Source organism: Salvelinus namaycush, chromosome 14 (genome assembly GCF_016432855.1).
Source record: "Salvelinus namaycush isolate Seneca chromosome 14, SaNama_1.0, whole genome shotgun sequence".
Classification (NCBI taxonomy): Eukaryota; Metazoa; Chordata; class Actinopteri; order Salmoniformes; family Salmonidae; genus Salvelinus; species Salvelinus namaycush.
The window spans coordinates 17,727,686-17,745,243 of NC_052320.1; the positions used below are offsets into that span (position 1 = coordinate 17,727,686).

At 46.9% G+C, this 17,558-nt stretch overlaps 1 protein-coding gene across 1 annotated transcript in view; it reads left to right on the forward strand.

The window, feature by feature from the left end:
* The window catches only part of LOC120058628 (calmodulin-binding transcription activator 1-like), a 475,337-nt gene that overhangs the window by 327,237 nt on the left and 130,542 nt on the right, over positions 1 to 17,558 (forward strand). The window contains exon 5 of the mRNA XM_039007387.1: positions 4,298 to 4,317. Within this exon, the coding sequence (XP_038863315.1) occupies positions 4,298 to 4,317 (20 nt within the window). The remainder of the gene's footprint in view (positions 1 to 4,297; positions 4,318 to 17,558) is intronic.

Genomic DNA, 17,558 nt, shown 5'->3' on the forward strand with positions numbered 1-17,558 from the left:
GTTTCCTCTTCTTTTAACCTCCCCTGAAGAAAGATACACTACAAATCACCAGTAGGCTAAGTTGGAAATGTATGCATATTAACCCCACATTTATAACTAAATATAAGGGCTTTTAAATATTTACCTGTCAAAGTGTAGAAAAAAAGATGAAATTGCAGTGTGCATTCCCCCAGGGTAAATGCTAAAGCATTTCTGTGACAATAGACAAGAACAGCTCAAGGACAGAACTACATACATTTAAATGGAGAGAATAAATTAATTGAAAGTATTTCTGTGAAGCTTTGGGATTGACAAGGACAAGTTTGATGTTGGACAACAATAGAATGTTCAGGATTTAATGGCTGCCAAAGATGGTAAGATGAAAGGCAACATTTATACTGAGGGGTTGGAGGGACTTTTAAATACATTACTGCAATCATGAATAGGTTGGTTGGTGAAAATAAAAGTACAGGCTTTGTTGCCGAAAAGCAAAAAAATGGTGGCAAGGTAAAGTTGGCGGGAAAACGTATTGGTATAAAAGGTATATGAGTATGGTGCTCCCACCAGGTGTCGAGGACTCTCCAGAGGAGGGTGATTACCCTGAAGCCAGTCCTTGCCCAATCCCACCTCAGCCCAACAGCTTTATGGCTCTCTGACCACAGGCTCTATTGATCACGCCAAGCTTTATGGGTGCAGTAAAAAAAAGTCCCTTGATGAATTTGATGGGTTTATGAAAACATTTTCAGCAACCTCTTATGGTTCCAGGGGAGAACCTGTCTGTAATCCCTGGATTGTTCTGTGGGTTCTGCTGGGAGCAAGGCTTCTCATCAGAGTACTTCCTCTTAGTACTTCCTCTTAGTACCCCTCTTTCTTCTCTCCCCCCATTCCCAATTTTCCTCTTCCTCCTCGTCCTCCTCCTTCTCCTCCCCCTTCTCATCCTCTCCTTCCTAGTCTTTTTCATCCGCATGATGAAAATACATCCTCAAGGTCGCTGTGCAGGTTCACCTGGCTGATACTGATGATAACACAGGGCAGTGCAGTCAGTGACTGAATAGGATGCATAGTAGGACAGATCAGACAGGCCCTCTGGTGACTAAGCTGGTACACAACTCTTATGATACAAATTTAGCAGGGCTACGCTTAGTAGAACTACTAAACGTGTATGTGCGTGTGTGTGTTTGTTGACATCTTCATTTTCTGGCCATCAACCATAATCTACACAACACCATCCTAACTCCATCTTGTGTACTCCCAAGAGTGTGCTTGCCACACCAGCCCAGAGGATTCTAAGCCTGACCTCTTCCCATCAACTGAAGGCTTTTAGGACAGTTGGGTTTAAGCTGTTTGAGTGAGTTAGTGAAATGGGTCAGATAGTGGCCCATTTTCCCCTAACGAAGCTCTCCTTCACCAGAAGGTGGACGTCGGTCACAGTGGGGGAGCCCTGGGAGAGAGAGGAGAGGAGTCTGCCGCCCCTCGGGAGCTGTCCCCATGAAGAATAGCTGAAGCAGGGAATTCAGCAGCCCAAGTCTCCTGCTGCAACAAAGGACTGTCCTCCTGCTCCTCCTGCCTCCTCACTCTGGCGCTGCATCCCAAGGGGCCCTAGTCAAAAGTAGTGCACTATGAGGGGAATAGGGTGCTTTTTGAGGTCGCAGCCCAGCACTGGCTGCAGCTCTCTGGAGATCTAGTCAGTGTCTCTTAGAGCTGCTGTTCCCTACTAGCTGCCCACTACTGTTGTTAACTGCTCTCTCTGCTCAGCCCTTTTTCTCTCAATTTATAGAAGCTGAGGCTTGAGAGGTGCCAGCGTAGGATGGTCCTTTTATATGGCAGCATCTTACAGCTGGCCATTAAAGCTTTGCTACTTGATTGTCCTAAAAGGAAAGTGTAGTGTCTAGTTTCAAGTTTTATTGTCATGTGCACAAGTACAGGGAAATGGCTTTCTTACAAGCTCTTTCCAACAATGCAGTAATCAATATCAGTAGTACTATAAAAGAAAGTAAAGTAGAACAAAAACACGAGATATATTAAATAAGAACAGGAGAAGTAAGTAAGCTATATACAGGATCAGTTCCAGGGTCAGTAGCTATATACAGGACTAGTTTCAGGGTCAGTAGCTATATACAGGATCAGTTCCAGGGTCAGTAGCTATATACAGGATTAGTTTCAGGGTCAGTAGCTATATACAGGATCAGTTCCAGGGTCAGTAGCTATATACAGGACTAGTTTCAGGGTCAGTAGCTATATACAGGATCAGTTCCAGGGTCAGTAGCTATATACAGGATTAGTTTCAGGGTCAGTAGCTATATACAGGATCAGTTCCAGGGTCAGTAGCTATATACAGGATTAGTTTCAGGGTCAGTAGCTATACACAGGATTAGTTTCAGGGTCAGTAGCTATATACAGGATTAGTTTCAGGGTCAGTAAGCTATATACAGGATCAGTTCCAGGATCAGTAACTATATACAGGATCAGTTCCAGGATCAGTAACTATGTACAGGATCAGTTCCAGGGTCAGTGCCAATACCATATTTACAGTGTACAGGGATACTGGACTGGTAGAGGTAGAGAAGGTGATTAGGCATCAGGATATATGACAAACAGAGTAGCGACACTGTAAATTGTGATTGTATGCCAGTGTGTGTGCGTGTTTGTAGAGTCAGTATGAATGTGTGTGCGTGTTATATGTGAGCAGATGAACTGTATGTATGATGTAGTGTCAGTGTGAGTGTGTGTGAGAATGTAGTGTGTATAGCGTGAGCATGTGAGTGTGCATAGAGTCAGTCATTTAAAAAAATGATAATAGAACGGTCAATGAAGATAATCCATATAGCCATTTTGTTAGTTATTTAGCAGTCTTATGGCATGGGGATAGAAGCTGTTCAGTAGCCTGTTGGTGTCAGCCTTGTTGCTCTGATACCGCTTGCCATGCTGAAGCAGAGACAACAGACAACAGTCAACAGACAACAGGCTTGGGTGGATGGAGTCATTCAGAATTTTCTGTACTTTCCTTTCATACCCCCTGGTATAGAGGTCCTGGATGGCAGGGAGCTCGACCCCAGTGATGTACTGGGCTGTACGCAGAACCCTCCGCCATGCGATCGAGGAAGGTGCAGTTGCCGTACCAAGCAGTGTTGCAACCAGTCAAGATGCGCTCAATGGGACAGCTGGATAAGGATTTGAGGGCCCATGACAAATCTTTTCAACCTTCTGATGGGGAAGAGTTGCTGTTGCGCCTTCATGACTGTTTGCTTGGGTGTGGACCATTTTAAGTCCTTAGTGATTTGGACACAAAGGAACTTGAAGCTCTCGACCCACCCCCCACTTTAGCCCCATCTATGTGGATGGGGGCATACTCGCCCCCCTGTTTCCTGTAGTCCACGATCAGCTCCTTGGTCTTAGTGACGTTGAGGAAGAGGTTGTTTTCCTGGCACCACACTCACAGTGCAGATAGTGACTCATTTTAAAGTAACAAATAACAAAAGTCCCAAGCTAAAGGAAGCAGTGCAGCTTCGCTCCCTAAAATGGTTGGTTCCCTCTCTGGAGTCGAACTCAATTATTTTGGACGAGTTTGGTATTGCAGATCGTGAGGCATTGTTGGATGTGGACAGGTGTCCCATATCAGAGGGGCAGTGATGATGAATACGGTCCCTTCTCTTCTCCTCTCGGCCTCATCAGTTGAGGGACTGGCGGCTCAGCCTAACCTAATGGACTGAAGGATGGCGCGTGTTGTCCAGTCAGCCTCGCTACGCTGCTGTCAGTTCATATTGTCACTGACTGCCTGCGCACTGGGGAGAGAGAGAAACACACACACACACACACACACACACACACACACACACACACACACACACACACACACACACACACACACACACACACACACACACACACACACACACACACACACACACACACACACCCCTGGCCACATCTGAAGCCTCACTCCTGGGGGGATGGGGGCAGGTGGGCGACGACACAGAACTCTCCTGTCCGTCCTGTCCCATGAGTGTACACCTCTTCATTCTTTTGGCTGGCCCATGAAATATTAACACCAGTTTCCTCCCCACTGAATAAGCCAATAGAGTAGAAAGGGTGAGCTCTGTCTCACACTATGTTTAATGCATGCCCCCACGGACTGAGACTTTGTTTGAAAAATTGTGCCCTTTCTTTCTCGATCTCTGACTCTATCACTCTCTCTCCTGAATGTCTTTCTCTTTGACTCACTTTCTCTCAATCATTCTCTTTCTCTATTTATCCCTTTCTCTGTGCCGCTAGAGGAGAAAGAGAGAGAGAGAGAGAGAGGGAGATTGAAGTCAGTCAGTGTGTTTCAGGAGGCTATATGTCCAGATGGTCAGTGTGTAGGCTTTACTACCACCTCACTCATCCAGTTGTATATCTGCTAGCTAGCTGGATTTTCACAATGCACACACACACACACACACACACACACACACACAATGCACAGCACAGAGGAAATGGCTCTTCTATGGGAATCTCTGTTTTATGAGGCATGCAGGCTGTTTTCTCATCTGTTAGCTGTTTTCTCCCCTCACATTCCTCTCTCTCTCTCTCTCTCTCTCTCTCGCTCTCTTACACACACACACACACACACACACACACACACACACACACACACACACACACACACACACACACACACACACACACACACACACACACACACACACACACACACACACACACACACACACACACACACAAAAACCCTCCTCCCACTGCAGAACAGCAACAGACCAGCCTTAAAGAGAGGTGGTGTCTATTACTAAAATAGCAGCAAACATGAATAAATGAAACGGATGCTCAGCTATCTCTATCAGAGCTGTTTTTTTACTAAGCCCAAACCTGCTGATTTCCACTGCATCACTAACATCTCCACCACTGTGTTGGTCAGAGACTTGGTTGGCACCTGAGGGAAGGTATTTACTCCACCAGACACTGACAGAAAAGTTTGGGGAAGTCCCAAAGGTGCTGTCTCTCCACACAACCTTTGCCAACCAACCTAGAATTAGTTTTATTTCTTAATCCACTACCATCTGGATTGTGCCTTACCCAGAGAACCTCACATCCGTTTGGAAGTAGAAAAACCATTCCGATTTAACTGAAAGAATATCATTAACTTCTTAATTATGAGGAATCTACAAATAATGTAATTCATGTAGTCTTATTACGGTGTTAGAATTCAGCTGTTCTTTGTGTCATTGTTCTTTGCAGGTACATTCTTATAAGCAAGTAGCTATTTCTACAACATCCATTATTGGCTCCAGAAGAAGTAGTGGCGTGTCAGGCATCTGGGATCTATTTTATCTCTCCAGTTACTTGGTTACTGCACTTTTTTACCAAAAGGACAAACTGCTCCTACCCTCCACTCAGCCCTTAGAAAGCCCCTGAGTCTGACAACACACTCTTTAAATAGGTCTTCCTGTTGACTTATTTTCTCATTTTTCTCTCTTCGTGTTAAAACAAATGGCAACTATGGGAACCCAAAGAGAAATGGTGTTGAAAAGTTGACATTTAGCTTAAATGGAGTAGGAATGGGCCTTGGGGAGGGAGGGAAGCAGCAGTAACGATGCTGGAGAGGGAGACTGGGCTTCCTTCTCCTCTCATCGTCGTCCCGCTAAAACAAGATTTATGAGCTCCTGAAGCCCATCATATTTTAGCTGCTGATGTGCACCGTGGGTGCTTTATGTGGGATTGAGTGCTTTGCTATTGAGCCCATCACTTTGGGACTTTTCTGACTTACAGTACTGACATGCAATGAGAGGTGGCGAGAAAGACGAGATGAGCGGAGAGAGGGGACAGTCTAATAGGGAAGCTTGCACAGGTCCACCGAGAGGGAGCAGCCAGGGTTTTCTTCTCCTCTCTTTGTCTCTATCTCTGTCATCGTTCTGTTCCTCCCTTCCTGCCCTCATGTATTTCAGGCCAGTTTGGGGACCGTTGACCCAGACATAAGCCCTTCTTCATGAGCCTACTGGGGCAACTGTCTCTCACTAAAGTTCAGTCTGTGTGTCTTGTGTTGCTTTCCCAGCAAAAGGGCCATTATGGTCCTGCACATTTCACACAGTACAGTATCATTCAACCATGTTGTCTCCTTCTCTTCTACCCTGCATGGTATTGCCTGCCCCCCACCTCCCCTCCCTCTCTCCGATCCCCTCTAGCTGTATAATTGACAGGCTTCAGCAGTTAAGACCTCCACCAGCTCTTTCTTCATTTGGAGACACTTTGTCGGTTTTAATCAGCCTTTTAATTGGCAGGCTGGCAGTGGATGAGTGGCATCGGGGGTTGGGGAGCAGAGGACAGGAGAGCAGAGGGAACGAGGAGGGGAGAGGAGAGGAAGATGTCGCTGATGGAGATGATGAACATCTTACGTACTCCAACCCAACATAGCTATTTTGCTCTTTAGTAAAAATGTTCATGTTTATCCTTATTTTGTTTGTACAGAAAGCTCACACCATTATCACCTATGATGCCAACTACTTTTGAACTACTGTCCAGTCACTTGAGAACAAGATGGATGAGCTCTGTGTGAGAGTTTCCTACCAACGTGTGAGAGTTTCCTATCAATATGTGAGAGTTTCCTATCAACGTGTGAGAGTTTCCTATCAACGTGTGAGAGTTCCTATCAACATGACGTGAAAACCTGTGTTAAAACTTTGCTGACGGGCGATATGGACATAATACTCAATGGCTTCTTCATGCTTTGTTGCGGCCGAACAGCAGACTCGGGCAAAACCAAACTGGTGCAACAACTGGTGCACAGCTTTAAATGTAAGGGAAGTCTCCAGCTTCTGTTCACCTGAACTAGAATGCCTCATGGTAAATTGCAGATGTTTTTATTTACCAAGAGAGCTTTCATCTGTAATCATCACTGCTGTGTACATCCCACCACAAAATTAGAATGGCACTAAGCAGGCACTCAACGAGCAGTACGGGACCATAAACAAACACGAAAACGCTAACCCAGAGGCAGTGCTTCTAGTGGGCGGAGACTTTAACGTGAGGGACTAAAATGCGTTTGACCCCACTTTTACCAACACATCTGCTGCACCACAAGAGGCGCTAACAGTCTGGATCAGTCTGGATCTGTGGTCCGAAGTGGTCCGACAGAGCGGACGCTCAGCTACAAGCCTGCTTTGCTAGCACTGGAATATGTTTAGGGATTCATCCGATAACATTGAGGAGTTCACCAACTCAGTCACAGGTTTCATCAATAAGTGCATCAATGACTTCGTCCACACAGTGACTGTACGTACGTACCCTCACCAAAAGCCATGGATTACAGGCAGTATCAGCGCTGGGCAAAAGGCTAGAGCTACCGCTTTCAAGGAATGGGACACGGACATGTATACTTATAAAACATCCCACTACGACCTCCGACGAGCCATCAATCATAGAAAAGGTCAATATAGGAATAAACTAGAATCCTACTACACCGGCTCCGACGCTAGTTGGATGTGGCAGGGTTTGCAGACTATTACAGATTACAAAGGGAAAGCCAGCCGTGAATTTCCCAGTGATGCAAACTTCCCAGATGAGCTGCCTTCTGTGCTTGGTTCGAGGCAAACAATACCGAGCCAGGCATGAGAGCACCTGTTGTTCTGGATGACTGTGTGATCTCGCTCTCCGTCACTGATGTGAGTAAGACTTTTAAACAGGTTAACATTCGCAAGGCCGCTGGGCCAGACTGAATAACAGAGCACATTCACAGAACATGCGCAGACCAGCTGGCAAGTTTCTTCACGGACATTTTCAACATTTCCTACATCTCAGCGTTCAAAACCATAATCCTCTCCAAGCTCATCCACAAGGTTGGAACCCTGGGACCGAACACTTCCCTCTGGAACTGGATCCTGGACTTTCTGACGGGCTGCCCGCAGGGGATGAGGGTAGGTAACAACACATCTGCCACGCTGACCCTCAACACGGGGGTCCCTCGGGGGTGTATGCTTAATCCCCTCCTGTACTCCCTGTTCACCCACGATTGTGTGGCCACGCACGACTCCAACACCATCATCTAGTTTGCTGACGACACGACGGTGGTAGGCCTGATCACCGATGATGATGAGACTGTCTGAGGAAGATATTTTATGAAGAAAATATTTGAGTAGTTCTTCAAAGTAAATAAGGCATACTTTTATGACTGCTGAATACCAACTATTAATCACTTAGATCATGTATTTTCAGGTAGATATACCTCACGAAGAAGCTGCTCTCCATCCTTTTTCTCTCCGCCTCAGTGTCTGCACCACACAGACCGGACAAGTAAGCGCGCAATGGATTACGGTCATTGTAGTTTTTTAAATGTTATTATTCTTTTAAATGTTTTAATTTAGGGGGTAGATCAGCTTTAATAGTGCATATATATTGTAGATTCCATCAATGTAATTGTCTGCGTCATTAAATGTTAAATATTGGCGTGTTGGAAACTACAACTCCCTACTACATTGCACTGTTCAGGTTTGGTCTGATTTATCTCAAAAGAAACTGTGCGTTGCACTATCTGAAAAAAGATGAACAAATTGGAATTCAAATAATTGAACTGACGTAGGTCAATTAGTTGTTTAAATTTTTTAAATACAGTTGAAGTCGGAAGTTTACATACACTTAGGTTGGAGTCATTAAAACTCGTTCTTCAACCACTTGACAAATGTCTTGCAAGTCGGTTAGGACATCTACTTTGTGCATGACACAAGTAATTTCCAACAATTGTTTACAGACAGATTATTTCGCTTATAATTCACTGTATCACAATTCCAGTGGGTCAGAAGTTTACATACACTAAGTTGACTGTGCCTTTAAACAGCTTGGAAAATTCCAGAAAATGATGTCATGGTTTTAGAAGCTTCTGATAGGCTAATTGACATCATTTGAGTCAATTGGAGGTATACCTGTGGATGTATTTCAAGGCCTACCTTCAAACTCAGTGCCTCTTTGCTTGACATCATGGGAAAATCAAAAGAAATCAGTCAAGACCTCAGAAAAACATTGTAGACCTCCACAACTCTGGTTCATCCTTGGGAGCAATTTCCAAATGCCTGAAGCTACCACGTTCATCTGTGCAAACAATAGTACGCAAGTATAAACACCATGGGACCACGCAGCCATCATACCGCTCAGGAAGGAGACGCGTTCTGTCTCCTAGAGATGGACGTACTTTGGTGCGAAAAGTGCAAATCAATCCCAGAACAACAGCAAAGGACCTTGTGAAGATGCTGGAGGAAACCGGTACAGAAGTATCTATATCCATAGTAAAACAAGTCCTATATTGACATAAACTGAAAGGCCGCTCGGCAAGGAAGAAGCCATTGCTCCAAAACTGCCATAAAAATCCAGACTATGGTTTGCAACTGCACATGGGGACAAAGATCGTACTTTTTGGAGAAATGTTCTCTGGTCTGATGAAACACAAATAGGACTGTTTGGCCATATTGACCATTGTTATGTTTGGAGGAAAAAGGAGGACGCTTGCAAGCCGAAGAACACCATCCCAACCGTGAAGCACGGGGGTGGCAGCATCATGTTGTGGGGGTGCTTTGCTGCAGAAGGGACTGGTGCACTTCAGAAACTAGATGGCATCATGAGGAAGAACAATTATGGGGATATATTGAAGCAACATCTTAAGACATCAGTCAGGAAGTTAAAGCTTGGTCGCAAATGGGTCTTCCAAATGGACAATGACACCAAGCATACTTCCGAAGTTGTGGCAAAATGGCTTAAGGACAACAAAGTCAAGGTATTGGAGTGGCCATCACAAAGCCCTGACCTCAGAACTGAAAAAGCGTGTGCGAGCAAGGAGGTCTACAAACCTGATTCAGTTACACCATCTCTGTCAGGAGGAATGGGCCAAAATTCACCCAACTTATTGTAGGAAGCTTGTGGAAGGCTACCCGAAACGTTTGACCCAAGTTAAACAATTTAAAGGCAATGCTACCAAATACTAATTGAGTGTATGTAAACTTCTGACCTACCTACTGCGAATGTAATGAAATAAATAATGAAATAATGAAATAAATAATTCTCTACTATTATTCTGACATTTACATTCTTAAAATAAAGTGGTGATCCTAACTGACCTAAGACAGGGTGTTTTTACTAGGATTAATTGTCAGGAATTGTGAAAAACTGAGTTTAAATGTATTTGGTTATGGTGTAAGTAAACTTCCGACTTCAACTGTATCTGAATTTTCAGTTAATTTCTCAGCACTGCACATTACATACGCTCACACACACAAAACACACACAGACATGCATATTGACTCCACACACACACACACACACACACACACACATCCACACACTTTCACATTCTCCACGTGTGCTGCTGCTACTCTGTTTATTATCTATTCTGATTGCCTAGTTACTTTTACCCCTACATGCATGTACATATTGCCTCAACTATCTCGTACCCCTGCACATTGACTCAGTACGGGTACTCCTTGTATATAGCCTCATTACTACCTGGTACCCCTGCACATTGACTCAGTACGGGTACTCCTTGTATATAGCCTCATTACTACCTGGTACCCCTGCACATTGACTCAGTACGGGTACTCCTTGTATATAGCCTCATTACTACCTGGTACCCCTGCACATTGACTCAGTACGGGTACTCCTTGTATATAGCCTCATTACTACCTGGTACCCCTGCACATTGACTCAGTTTGGGTACTCCTTGTATATAGCCTCATTACTACCTGGTACCCCTGCACATTGACTCAGTACGGGTACTCCTTGTATATAGCCTCATTACTACCTGGTACCCCTGCACATTGACTCAGTACTGGTACTCCTTGTATATAGCCTCATTACTACCTGGTACCCCTGCACATTGACTCAGTACGGATACTCCTTGTATATAGCCTCATTACTACCTGGTACCCCTGCACATTGACTCAGTACGGGTACTCCTTGTATATAGCCTCATTACTACCTGGTACCCCTGCACATTGACTCAGTACTGGTACTCCTTGTATAAAGCCTCATTACTACCTGGTACTCCTGCACATTGACTCAGTACTGGTACTCCTTGTATAAAGCCTCATTACTACCTGGTACCCCTGCACATTGACTCAGTACTGGTACTCCTTGTATATAGCCTCATTACTACCTGGTACCCCTGCACATTGACTCAGTACTGGTACTCCTTGTATAAAGCCTCATTACTACCTGGTACCCCTGCACATTGACTCAGTACTGGTACTCCTTGTATAAAAGCCTCATTATTGTTATTTGTTGTTACTATTTTATTTTTTTATTTGCAAATGTTCTTACTTTTTAACTCTGCATTTTTGGGAAAGGGGTGGTAATTAAGCATTTCCACGTAAAGTCTACACCGGTTGTATTTGTCGCATGTGACAAATTTCATTTGATTTGGGAGGAAAGAGGAGGAAAGCAAGGGGGAGAAGAGTTGAACAGAGCAGAGAGGAGAGGAGAGTGGAGGAGAGGAGAGTAGAGGAGAGGGAGGAGAGGTGAACAGAGCAGAGAGGAGAGGAGAGTGGAGGAGAGGAGAGTGGAGGAGAGGAGAGTAGAGGAGAGGGAGGAGAGGTGAACAGAGCAGAGAGGAGAGGAGAGTGGAGGAGAGGAGAGTGGAGGAGAGGAGAGTAGAGGAGAGGGAGGGGAGGTGAACAGAGCAAAGAGGGGAGTACAGGAGAGGAGAGTGGAGTAGAGGAGAGTGGAGTAGAGGAGAGGAGAGGGAGGAGAGGAGAGGTGAGTAGAGGAGAGTAGAGGAGAGGTGAACAGAGCAAAGAGGAGAGTAGAGGAGAGGAGAGTGGAGGAGAGGAGAGTAGAGGAGAGGGGAGGAGAGGAGAGGAGAGGGAGGAGAGGTGAACAGAGCAGAGCAGAGGAGAGTGGAGGAAAAGGGAGTAGAGGAGAGGAGAGGAGAGAAGAGGGAGGAGAGGTGAGAGGAGAGGAGAGTCTACACCGGTTGTATTTGTCGCATGTGACACATTTCATTAGATTTGAGAGGAAAGAGGAGGAAAGCAAGGGGGAGAAGAGTTGAACAGAGCAGAGTGGAGGAGAGGAGAGGAGAGGAGAGGAGAGGAGAGGAGAGAGAGGAGAGGAGAGGAGAGGAGAGGAGAGGAGAGGAGAGGAGAGGAGAGGAGAGGAGGGGAGAGGAGGGGAGGGGAGGTGAACAGAGCGGATATGAGAGGAGAGGAGAGGGTGGAGAGTTGAACAGAGCAGAGAGGAGAGTAGAGGAGAGGAGAGTGGAAGAGAGGAGAGGAGAGGAGAGTAGAGGAGAGGAGAGGAGAGGAGAGGAGAGGAGGGGAGGGGAGGGGGAGGGGAGGGGAGAGGAGAGGAGGGGAGGGGAGGAGAGGTGAACAGAGCGGATATGAGAGGAGAGGAGAGGGGAGGAGAGGGTGGAGAGTTGAACAGAGCAGAGAGGAGAGGAGAGTGGAAGAGAGGAGAAGAGAGGAGAGGAGAGGAGAGGAGAGGAGAGGAGAGGAGAGGAGAGGAGAGGAGAGGAGAGGAGAGGAGAGGAGAGGAGAGGTGAACAGAGCGGATATGAGAGGAGAGGGGAGGAGAGGGTGGAGAGTGTAGGAGAGGGAGTGGAGGTGACCAGAGCAGAGAGGAGAGGAGAGAAGATTAGAGTAGAGTAGAGTAGAGTAGAGGAGAGGAGAGGAGAGGAGAGGAGAGGAGAGGAGAGGAGAGGAGAGGAGAGGAGAGGAGAGGAGAGGAGAGGAGAGGAGAGGAGAGGAGAGGGAGTGGAGGTGAACAGAGCAGAGAGGAGAGTAGAGGAGAGGCGGGGGGGAGAGGAGAGGAGAGGGAGGGAGGAGAGGTGAACAGAGCGGAGAGGAGAGCAGAGCAGAGGAGAGGAGAGGGAGAGGGTGGAGAGTGTAGGAGAGGGAGTGGAGGTGAACAGAGCAGAGAGGAGAGTAGAGGAGAGGCGGGGGGGAGAGGATAGATGAACAGAAGAGAGGCGGGTGGAGAGGGGAGGTGAACAGAGGAGAGGCGTGGGAGGGGAGGAGAGGTGAACAGAGGAGAGTGTGGGGGAGAGGGGAGGTGAACAGAAGGGAGGCGGGGGGAGAGGAGAGGTGAACAGAAGAGAGGTGGGGGGAGGAGAGGAGAGATGAACAGAAGGGTGGCGGGGGTGACAGTGTCATTCTGTCCTCTGTCCTCAGTCTCAGCTCTGAGCTGTAGAGATCAGTTTTAGGTCAGTAGAGCAGTGTGGTGCTGAGGCTACATGAGGCCAGTCTGTGTGTGTCTGGCTGACAGCATTTCTCACTCCATCACTCTGGATTCATTTGCTAAACCATTGAGATAAGTAGTGTTAAAGTCATTCACTAACAGTCCCTCATAAAATGCACAAACACAACGTGCTTAAACACACACACACACACACACACATACACACACACACACACACACACAATATAAAAGCACTTATCTCAGTGTTAAGGATGCATAAAGAATCTGTGGAACGAAGAGGGAGTAAATAGATTCCCCCATGAAGAATCCAATAAGGAGTTTAGAGATCTCTTGGTAAATGGAAAAACCTGGAGATCAAATATGTACATGTCATTCGCCATATTCACAGGCTGATTGAACTGTCACCAGAGGGGGGAGAATGAGAGAGAGAGAGGGCAGAGTCCTGGGCATAATCCCTGATAACTGGACAGTGTCTCTGTCTCTATTCCAGCCAGGAGAATCCTCTCTGCCAGGGCTAAAACTAGGACACGATAAGAGGACTCCGTCTCTTGATGCACCCCCCTTGCTGAGGTGTTAGTAATACGAGTGGAGAGAGCAGATTGAAGGGATCGCGAGTGAAATAAAGAGAGAGTGTGAGTAGATACTGGAAAGACAGAGTGCCAGACCGTGTGCCAAGGCCCAAGTCTTGCCTGAATGGCACAAATCCCCTCCTTTTGAGTCCAACCCCTTTAGCTGTCTGTCATTTCCTTGCCATACCAGCTGATACCTCTGTTGCATGTGTACAAGAATGCATGCAAGGTTCTTTCTGCATCTGTGTGTGTTGGTGTGTCAGTCAGTCTAATGAGTGTGTGTTTGTGTTTGTGTTTTTGTGCAAGAAGAAGAGGAGTTTACAGCCCCCTTTAATCAACAAGCACCCTGTGTATTCACCAGGCCAATTAAGAGTCATTCATTTGCTAATGAAGGCCCTGCCGAGGTCTAAACAACTCCTAGGGGCATGCAGACAAAACATGCAGTCAGCAAGCACAGCACAGCCACACACAGCCTTCTCTGCTCCGTACAGCACAGCCACACACAGCCCTCTCTGCTCCGTACAGCACAGCCACACACAGCCCTCTCTGCTCCGTACATCACAGCCACACACAGCCCTCTCTGCTCCGTACAGCACAGCCACACACAGCCCTCTCTGCTCCGTACAGCACAGCCACACACAGCCCTCTCTTCTCCGCACAGCACAGCCACACACAGCCCTCTCTGCTTCGTACATCACAGCCACACACAGCCCTCTCTTCTCTGCACAGCACAGCCACACACAGCCCTCTCTTCTCCGCACAGCACAGCCACACACAGCCCTCTCTGCTCCGTACATCACAGCCACACACAGCCCTCTCTTCTCTGCACAGCACAGCCACACACAGCCCTCTCTGCTCCGTACATCACAGCACAGCCACACACAGCCCTCTCTTCTCTGCACAGCACAGCCACACACAGCCCTCTCTGCTTCGTACATCACAGCCACACACAGCCCTCTCTTCTCTGCACAGCACAGCCACACACAGCCCTCTCTGCTCCGTACATCACAGCCACACACAGCCCTCTCTGCTCCGTACATCACAGCCACACACAGCCCTCTCTTCTCTGCACAGCACAGCCACACACAGCCCTCTCTTCTCCGCACAGCACAGCAGGCGCCATAGTCATATGCCCGTTTTCACCCGCTTTCTCTGCCCACTTAGCACATCCCACCAGCCAGCCCCTCAACAGTAAAAACGTATAATTGAATTCATTATTCCCTAGTTTTATGACTTGTTCCGCTATGGGTTTAATTCACCCTGTAAAAAATGAGGCCTTTCTCCTCCGCTACCTTTCCTCCTCTCCTCTCCTCTCCTCTCCTCTCCTCTCCTCTCCTCTCCTCTCCTCTCCTCTCCTCTCCTCTCCTCTCCTCTCCTCTCCTCTCCTCTCCTCTCCTCTCCCAGGCTCCTCGGCACAGTGCTTGCTCTGCTCCCTGTGCCGTGGTGGGTTTATGGGCCGGGGGCTCCTGTGCCGTGGGAGCTGTCTCCTCTCCTCCGCTAATCAACTCCTCAAGGTTGGAGGAGAGGAAGAGGTGGGAGGAGGAGGTGAGGATGGACTGACTGAGTGCCAGATAACATCAGAAAGCTTTGCTAGCTCTGTAATAGGCAAAAATGCTTGACCTTCAAAATTACTCCCATCACGAACTCCATTTGAAGGAGTTTGGCCGTCTACATATTGATTTAGTCATGAGAATATAATCTGAAAACATTTTTGTCAATATTTCCTCTGCTGGGTTTGGATTCCTGGAGAGAGATGATGCCGAGTCAGTCTGCAGCAGCAGTGCAAGGTTATCAGCAGCATCTTTGTACTCCTCTGAGATGTGTCTTTTGTGATAAACAGAGTTTATTTAATAGTTTTCTTAGACAGCCTTGGCAGAGCCTTTCTGTAGACAGTGCCTGTGGGCTCCACGCCTTGGCTCGGGCCCCGACGCAAAACACCAAAGACTGGAGATGAGGGCTCTTCTGACAGCCTGGCAGAACCACCCGCTCCCCTGACTTCAGGGCTTTTTCTAGTGTCCTCCTTAGCTTGTATAGTGTTCAGCCTCTCTCCTTAGCATAGTGCTCATGCTCTCTGCAGGGCAAGAGAAGGCCATAGCATAGCCAGCAGGGTGTTTACCTCCTGCTCTCATTCAATGCCTCACACAGCCTCACACAGTTCTATAGAGGCAGGCAGAGAGACACACAGCCCATACAAAACACTACACTACCAACTTGCAGAGTAGTCTACAGAACTCTCCCAGTAATCCCCTAGTATTGATAAAACATTGGCTGTTAAATAGGTGTAATTAACACCTTATACCTGTAACCGTTTATATTGAAAAATCAGCTACTTTTTATCCTGTAGTAATCTTTTAATAATGCTATTTCTGTGAAGCGGCTGTAATATAGATTCCAGTTAATTTAATATTTTGCTTCTATTTCTCCCTAGTTGCATTTCATTTCACTTGTTTGTTTTTTGTTGATTTTGGATGAGGATCCAGTCCAGGCTTTGATCCTGACTGACTGACTGAGATCCCAGCCCAGTACTGTGTCTCTGTTATGGGGCAGTCATTGGCACAGAGCGCCCCGGAGCATGGAACCACGCCATGGGCACACAGCACACTGACTCTGGGGTTATGCAGGGAATATGGCTGCTGTGTTTTACCATTGGAGAGTGAATGGTTTCATTTCATAGTGTCAACATAAACTGAACACAGATCATAAAGCATTATGGCACTCGCAGACAGGGACAGGGTTTTCAATGCAAACCGCGCGTCTGTGTGGGTGAGAGGAGGCAGAGATGATGGAGTCAGATACACACTGAAGAAGGTTAGCACAGACACGTATGTGGCATCTGTGCTCCTGCCTGCTGAAAAAAATAAGATTTTCTGGAGTTCTTTACATTTTGTGTGTGAACCAATAAACAGTCATGGGAAATAAATAGATCTGGTTCCTTCATCTTATGCAATGTGACCAGCTGGATGGTGTACTGTTCAGGATAAATATAGGTCCTCTTTTGTTCTGGTGGTAGTGTGTGGGTCGGGCTCTCATGATGTAATTTACAGTTGTTAGTGTAGCAGGAAGCACAGTTGGCGGTTGGTTGGCTAGGTCTGGCACCACCGCACCATCAGAGGTATTTGGAGGGTGGCATTATTTCCCTGTGATCCAGCAAAGCCCTACAAGAAGAAAGAGAGAGAGCAAAAGCCACAGGAAGAGTGTGAGAGTGTGAGAGAGAGAGAGAGAGAGAGAGAGAGAGAGAGAGAGAGAGAGAGAGAGAGAGAGAGAGAGAGAGTGTGATCGGTACATGGTGTGAGGGAGAGGCAGAGAGAGAAAGGGAAATGGTGAGAGTAAGAACATGGAGTAGTGGTAGTGGTGCGTGGGTAAAATCACTAGGGAAGCCAAGCCAGAGAAAAAAGCCACATTACAACTTATGTGTTGTGATAATTGCGGTGTTTTCTCTATTAACTGTTTGTTTATATGCTTTGCCACCGTGATAGGCCTAAGGCCAAGTAAATAAGAAGACAAATACATTCAACCACACCTTTGTTTCATCACATCTGTGGAGATGAGAGCACCTTTCAGAAGGACAACCATCTCTGCAGCACTCCACCAATCAGGCCTTTATGGTAGAGTGGCAAGACAAAAGCCACTCCTCAGTAAAAGGCACATGACAGCCCACTTGGAGTTTGCCAAAGGGCACCTAAAGGACTCTCAGACCATGAGAAACAAGATTCTCTGGTCTGATGAAGCCAAGATTGAACTCTTTGGCCTGAATGCCAATCGTAACTTCTGGAGGAAACCTGGCACCATCCCTACGGTGAAGCATGGTGGTGGCAATATCATGCTGTGGGGATGTTCTTCACCGGCAGG